This window comes from Cibotium barometz, chromosome 35, assembly GCF_041138505.1.
Source record: "Cibotium barometz isolate CiBa-2024 chromosome 35, ASM4113850v1, whole genome shotgun sequence".
In the NCBI taxonomy this organism is placed as follows: Eukaryota; Viridiplantae; Streptophyta; class Polypodiopsida; order Cyatheales; family Cibotiaceae; genus Cibotium; species Cibotium barometz.
Genome location: NC_141080.1, coordinates 13,678,055 through 13,686,225, shown reverse-complemented (window position 1 = coordinate 13,686,225; position 8,171 = coordinate 13,678,055). Strand labels below are relative to the sequence as shown.

The window sequence follows — 8,171 nt, the reverse complement described above, 5'->3', positions numbered from 1 at the left end:
CAATGGCTATGTTACAATTGTGATTTGAATAAACATTTTATTTATTCGTAATTGTGTTTACATATAAATCTTCAACTGTTTTGAAGAGGAATTTCTCCTTTTCCCACCATCAATGTGAAAAGGCTTATTAAGAAATTAAACAAGTTCTAGAATATAGCTAACCCATCCTTTTCGGAACCTTGAAAAGGAATGGAAAAGAGTATTTTTAAAAAAAACTTAAATAACAGTGGGTCATGAAGACCATTCTAATAATTGTTTTTAGTAAATAACCGCGAAAACCGTCAGTCAGTTCTAGCCACGTAGGGTACGCTTGGAAGTGTATGTATACAGTAGACTATACCAAGTCAAGCATCCATATCATGGACGCTTGCACATGCATGCATTAAATACAGAGAAGCAGCGCAGTCATGGATTAGTGTAGTTTGCAGCACTTCACCACCATCACCACAGCTATGGCTTCCAACCAGCTTGCTCTTGCAACGTACCTTGGTGCCCACCAGTACAAAGCAAAGCTCACTCCTCATGTCATCCTAAGCTGCATAATGGCAGCCAGTGGGGGTCTCATGTATGGCTATGATCTAGTTGTTGCAGGTAATTAAGCATTTAAGAGGCTTTTAGCACATGTATAAGGAGGAGCGCTGGGATCTATGAGATAATATTGATCTCATCAATGATGGAGTGTTAATTAATGTGTGTTTTTTTTAAATTTTATTTTTGGGGTGCAGGTGGGATTGCTATCATGGACGATTTCCTTGCAAAGTTCTATCCGGAGGTGCTGGTGAGCAAGAGGGATGCAAAGGAAAACAACTACTGCAAGTACAGGAACGACGTGTTTCAGCTGTTTTCCTCGTGCCTTTACCTTGCTGCTCTCATGGCGACCTTTGTGGCCTCCTATGTGACAAGGAGATATGGGCGGAGGCCCAGCATGCTGATAGCCGGCCTCCTCTTCATGGTGGGGACCGCCGTCGGCACCTCAGCCCAGAACCTTGGAATGCTCTTCTCCGGCCGAGTCTTGCTTGGCTGTGGTCTTGGCTTCTCCAATCAGGTGATAATTATTAAGGACGCCCTAATCTCCTGATGAGTACTAATTAGTTTGATTCAGCTATAATTATTGGGTTGCGTTATCATATGCACAACGTCTGCAATCATGAACGGGGGCGATGCGATTAATGCACTACTTTGGAGCAATAATTTATGGGCGATTAATGCACTGATATGGAGCAATAATTTATGCACTGTTTCGGAGAAATTTATGGGCGATTGTTGCACTGATTTGGAGCAGCTTACTGGGTGCGTTATCTGATGTACGACAATCAACGGGGGCGAATTAGGCACTAGTTGGGAGCAATTATTGCACTGATCTGGAGCAGTTTATGTGGTAGAGCTGCTTATTGGGTTACGTTATCATATGTGCAACAGTCGAAGGGGGCGATTAATGAACTAATTTGGAATTATGAATGGGCAGCTATCTACTAATTATGAATGGGCAGCTATCTACTAATTATGCGCTAATTCGGAAGCTGCTTAATATGCAGGCCGTGCCTCTATACTTGTCCGAGATTGCACCTCCAAAGGCGAGGGGTGGATTGAACTACCTGTTTGTGGTGTATGCCAGTTTAGGCGGACTCTCGGGCAACGTAGTGAACTATCTGGCAGCCAAGGTACATCCATGGGGGTGGCGTCTCTCTCTCGGGGCGGCAGGCGTCCCAGCCATCCTCCTCACAATCTTCAGCCTCCTGCTCGTGGAGACCCCCACCAGCCTCATCCAGAGAGGCCATTACGACCAAGCAAAACGAGTATTAGCCAAGATCAGAGGCCACTCTGAGGTAGAATAATTCTCGATTAAAGACGATCATAGAATCACAATATTTACATCCTAATTATCAAGAATTAGTCTGTTGAACTGTAGGTGGAAGCAGAGTTCCAAGACTTAGTAGACATCAGCATCAAGTCTACACATGTGAAAAGCCCCTTACGAAGCTTGTTGACAAAGAGAAGCAACGTGCCATACCTCATCATGGGCATGGCTTTTCCGTTGTTTCAACAACTCGCCGGCAATGATGCCATTGCGTTCTACGGAGCCTTCCTATTCAAGGTCGCTGGATTTGGTGACCAAACCGCTCTCTACTCTGCCGTCATCACTGGAGCAACTGGCTTTTTGAGCATTTCCACTGCAATTTTCCTAGTAGATAGATACGGCAGGCGACCGCTACTCCTCAGTGGAGCATCAATCATGATTCTGACAATGGTAATCAATCATCATCTGTTTTTTTTTTTAAAGGTTTGTTAATGAATTGGGCACATTAGATGCATCGAATTGAGCACATTAGATGTCATTGGGGTGGGGTTTTTTGTTTTGTGGGTGTGGGTACACTATGGGCATAGTCGTTTTTTAATGGAGTGATGGCATTTTTTTTTGAGCATTTTGGTTGTAAAGTACTTGCAAATTTTTAAAATGCTTGTAAGAAATTGTACTAAACTACAAAAAAAATTTGCTATATTTCACCAAACCCGTCAATTTTGAAGGGCAATGGTGCCTGTCTCAAGAATCAAGCCTGGCTGTGGGGTTTTTTTGTGAGAGGGAGTGTGTGTGTGTGGGGATGGGGGGTGGAGAACCGTGATGGTTGACTAAATATAATATGTATATACAAAAGAAAATCTTGATGACATTTAAATTACATCTATTAGAGCAGAAGTGTTATGTTAACATAATTATATTCAAATGTAACTATATTTATACATTTAAATTACATCTATTAGAGTAGAAGTGTTATGTCAACATAATTAATGTAACTATATTTATACATATGAATAAGCTAATTTATAATGTCTATTTGGTTTTCTGTACACACACACACACTAACACACACACACACACACACACACATTTAAATCGGCTAAACCAAACATCAATAACAAAAATGACATCCAAGTGACATTAGCATAGAAATTGCATCAAGATTTGCTAATAGTCACGGTATGTGTGTTTTTTAGGTTGTCTTAGGAATCATATTTGCCACCGGTTTACCTGGCGACATACAAAAATTACCACGGGTGGAAGGCATATTGGAAGTTCTCATGATATGTTGTTTCGTAGTCGCATTTTATGCTTCATTAGGGCCTTTAGCTTGGCTTATTCCAAGTGAGATTTACCCTCTTGAGATACGCTCTGCAGGCCTCAGTGTGACTGTGTGTGTGAACATGCTCTTCAAGTTCCTCATTGCCCAAACCTTCCTGTCTATGTTATGCTCTTTCAAGTATGGTGTCTTCCTCTTCTTTGGCGGTTGGATTGTTGTGATGATAATTTTTGTTACCTTTCTCTTTCCTGAAACTAAGGGCATTCCTATTGATGCTATGCAAAAGTTATGGATTACACATTGGTTTTGGAAAAGGGTTGTGCCTTTTGACAATGCCACTGAGTATGATGATCAAGATAGAAACCGACTTGAGAGCATTTGAATTGATCCCATTAAACAATGATATATGTTGTACAAGTTCTCCAAAGAACATATATACATGATCCCATTAAGCAATGATATATGTTGTACAAGTTCTCCAAAGAACATATATACATGATCCAATTTGGTAAATGCAAAAAAATTGTGTACTTTTCAAAATGATAGATACTTTTTCTAAAAATGTATACATAAATTGTGTACTTTTCAAACTAACAGATACTTTTTCTAAAAATGTAATATATAAATTTTCAAATTTTAAAAGAGGCATCAACTTCAACATTAACTTGTCATTTTAATTGATGTAAAACTAAATTAGTAAATAAATTAATTTAATATGTTCATACTAGCATTTATTGCCCTTTGAAATCATATTAAAGATAATAAAGTGTAATATAGACAATAACTCATTCTTAAAGTAGTGGGAGGTTACTAGTGTGAGAGCATTTTAAATTCTTTTGCTCTCCTACAATAACTATGATTACCCTCTTGCATCAAAAGTAAAAGGAGATTATTTGCATGGTTGTTCGAATCTATATTCTACCCAACACCATGTAAATAAATTACCAATAAGAGTATATAGTAGAATATTCTCATAACTTTGATAGGCTATTGAATTTTAAGACTTCTCAAAAACTTTATTAGAAATGTCAAAAAGAAGTTGATTAAATAGGTAGGCTCTGAAGCTATTTTGTTTTACCTTGGACACACTTGCTAGTGAAATTAAACTAAAACAACAAATAGTTTAAAAATTATCCTTATTTTAATATTGTAAAATCATTAATTTACACTTGTATGGAAGCGTGTCTGGGACTAGAAGGATGTACACCTTAAACTTTTATCAACTAAGCTTGGGATGTCGAGGCTTTTTGTCACTGCTCAAAGCGAAATAACGGTGTTCAGTAGAGCGAAATTGCTCAGCAAAATTAGGCTATGGGGCAATGAAATTTCGCTGCTACACTATGATTTCATTAGGCAATGAAAATAGCAGCAAAATTTTTCTGCTACACTGTTATAAAATTTTTTAGATATTTATCGAAGATTGATATTAGTTTATACATGTCACATAAATACAGAAAATGATGATAGTTTTAAAAAAGCATCCTTGAGAACCCTTAAAGCCATGTTTGAAGAACAAAAAAAAAAGATAGTTAAAAAGTTTTGAAGAAAAATAATCACATAAACCATGTCAAGATCATGAGTCTATCCCATCTTGTAATAGATCCATTTATGTTGCTTCATCGATTTCTATATCTAATGGAAGCTCAATAAAATGATGGGGTTCCATATCAATATCACTATCATTATCCAATAAAGAATTGTCATGATTGATAGGTAACTCATTATCTTCTTCATATTGATGTTCCTCATGCTCTTGATCGACCTCCTCATGCTCTTGATCGACCTCCTCTAAATTGTTTTCTTCATTTTCATCATCGTCTTCTTCAATTGAGTCGATTTGAGGTAGTGCTTGCACCTCATTCAAAGACTCAGCCTCAACATCTTGATCTTGAAAGATATCCTTTGAATGAGGAAAAACTTGTATAACATACAAGTTTGATCAATTCGATCAGCATGAAACACAATCTAGAATCATAAAGCAAAGGGGTTATACTTTCAATATACTACATCATAGGCTTATGTATAGGCTTTATGCATAAAGCTTTATACGGAGGCTTTATGCAAGCTTTATGCATAGACTTTATACATAAAGCTTGCATAAGTTTTATGCATGTATATAAGTGACTTATGAAATATGAAAGGGAACAATCCCATTATCACATTTGAGTTTTCATTCTCTCTCTCACTCTCTTGTGGCTATGGTGGTAGGCTTGTGTAGGTTTATGCTTGCTTAATTGATTGTTGGTGGGTGCATGTAGGTGAGGGCTTCTTGTCTTGCTTCTTCTTGTCTTCTCCCTCATCTTCACTCATGCACACACGAAGGCATGGAGTAAGGGTTCAACTCTCCAAATCTCCCCTTCTCTTTACTCTTTACCTAGCTTGTGGGGAGTCTCCACTTGAGTGATAGAAGTGGTGGTGGAGTGAGCCCCTAGCGGCCTCACATAGGGGAGTTAACCCTCATTAGGGTTGGCTAATTGCTAGTTCCCAAATTGACCTTTGCATGGTCTTCGTTCTCTTCTCCTCACCCTCTATTTGTGCAAGGTAGCATGTTCAATTTGATGAATGTATTTGGAGCCACTACCGGGGAATGCATTTAGCGTAGGGTCCTCCACATCTTATCACTTGCTAGAGTTTTGAATTGCTCAGTTGGAATGCAAATCCACCGGTAGGAGTTTGTTTTGGTATGCATGTTTGTTTGATTTGATCTTGTCTTCCTTCAACCAATGAAGTTCAATGAAGCATGAGGAACTTGGGAGAGGCTTTATCAAAAGCGGGAGCTACAAGTAAGTGCCTAATCTTGATCTTGAAATTCATTAATTTCTTGTTTCCTTTAAAATTAGCTTAAAATTATATAAGTAGCTTAATCTTGTACCTTAAGGAAAATTGTTTAGTCAAGCATTTTAGGCATCATTGGATAGCTTGGGGTTAGCTCAATCCATCCACAAAAGAAAATCATTAAAAAAGACATCAAGAAAGGACCAAAATAACAGAGATCTCAGGAGGGAGACTGGGCACATTTTGTTTCAGCCCCAGTCTCTCTGAGAAGTGAAAAGCCATTCCTTCTTAGACGCACGGCCGTACATTTCTTAGCCAGTCTCTATGAGAAGTGAACAGCCGTTCACTTCTCAGACACACGGCCATATGCTTCTTAGCCAATCTCTCTGAGAAGTGAATGGATGTTCACTTCTCAAATGCACGGCCGTATGCTTCTTAGCCAATCTCTCTAAGAAGTGAACGGCCGTTCACTTCTCAAACGCACGGTGGTACACTTCTTAGCCAGTCTCTCTAAGAAGTGAATGGCCGTATGCTTCTTTTAGCCACAACCGTTCACTTCTCCTGGCCAAATTTTCCCAAATCTATCTCATGAGTGAGAGTAGTGAGCATTAAAAAGGAACAAAGTGCATTAAAAGGAGCATAAAGAGCATTGAAGAGGGGTACAAAGAGGGTACATCTATACAGTCAAGAGAATATTAGAGGGCAGTTGTCAGGATACACGTCATTCCGGCACATTTAGGAGGTCTTCCAACCCTAGAAAGTGTATGCCCATACCTTCCCTTAGCGAACAACCATACCCTTATCAATGCACGTTTGTTCCTTCCTAAGCGTACGCCCGTTCCCTTACGAATCCACACCCGTTCCTTAATAAGCCACATCCATTCCTTGAGCTGTGTATGCACATACCTTCCACTAAGCCACACCCATACCTTATCTAATAGCGTATGCCCGTACCTTCTGTTAAGCCATGCACTACATGTCGCCGCCTCATGGAATGTATCCTGGATACCATATGGGACCTTATGAAGTACAAATTGGTCCACGACTGAGGCAAGGACCTCCGATGGTATACTATCCATCTGGTCCAGCTCCCCCACCTATCATGCCCCAACCCGCACACCAGCCCTAGCCATGGCCATAGCAAGATTGACTCCAAAAATGTTGAGCCGGATAGCCATTGAAATAGGGAGGGGGGTAGCTGTAGAATAACACCATCGGCATCGGTTTAGCCAGCAGAGGGGCCAAGATAAGAGAGAAATAAACCTACCCACATTTCTAAACTAATCACCAAGTTTGATGGAACTGGAGATCCCATACCACATTTGGAAATGCTCAATCAGATTTGTGAGGCATTTGGCCATGTACACGACCAAGTTAAGGTGAGTGCCTTTGGCCTCACCCTAGATGGATAAGCGGGACAATGGTTTTAATCACTGAAGGTATAAGACAAAGCCACCTTTAAAGCCTTGAAAGAGGCTTTCAAACTGGGCTACTTATGACAAGGAACCCAATGGAGCCCAATTGAACAATTACACAATGTAAGACAAAAGGATGGAGAATCCATCCGGGATTATATCAACCAGGTGAGATATCTCCATTCTTGCATATAAGTTATCTGACGATGAAAGGTTGATTGGAGATTCCTAGAGGGCCTTGAAAATGTATCCTTGCACAAATCCCTATACGTCCTAGCCCACACCTCCTTTGAGCAATGCTACAGGAGTGCCATGGACTCTGAGGAAAATTTGAAGGGAACTCATTCTCAAGAATTACATGAGGAGGAATCCTTCAAAAAACTACTAGCACAAAATCCAAAGGGAAAGGGAAAGATTCCTCTTCAGGACAACAAATGGAATAGTGGCCTTAATGTAGCAAATGATCCAGCACTCGAGAACACGCCAAGGCAAGGATCAAGTTGGGCAACCCCATCTTTACCCAAAGACGGAATAAGTGTGGTTCCCAATTTGTCGAGCTAACCATACTAACACAGAGTGTCCACATTTGAGACCCCAACCCACTCTCTATTGTGCTTACTGCCAAAGGTGGGGAAATCACGAGACCACCAATTGTTACCGCCAAAGAGCTGCTCAAGCATGAGCCCTACCCCAAGCCTTACCCCCAAACCCTAGAAAACCGTTGGCCTTGCCAGCACCAGCACTACACAATGCACCTTAACTGGGCCATGAAGTGGCTTTGAGAGGAATTCTTAAGGTACTTAAAGTGCCCTTACCACCCCCAGTACTACCGTTCACTAGTTAACCTTAAGAGAGATCTTCAAAGAAGGCGAGGAGGGGTGAACCACTAATAGTACCATCTTTG

General features: G+C 40.2%; 1 protein-coding gene across 1 annotated transcript; it reads left to right on the top strand.

The window, feature by feature from the left end:
- Window positions 1-297: 297 nt before the first annotated feature.
- On the top strand, window positions 298-3,536 carry LOC147618177 (sugar transport protein MST4-like). The gene is made up of 5 exons (XM_086774591.1): window positions 298-591; window positions 726-1,045; window positions 1,536-1,826; window positions 1,910-2,248; window positions 2,995-3,536. The coding sequence occupies exons 1-5, from the start codon at window positions 453-455 to the stop codon at window positions 3,457-3,459; spliced, it is 1,554 nt and encodes a 517-aa protein (XP_086630717.1). The 5' UTR covers window positions 298-452; the 3' UTR covers window positions 3,460-3,536.
- Window positions 3,537-8,171: the final 4,635 nt, after the last annotated feature.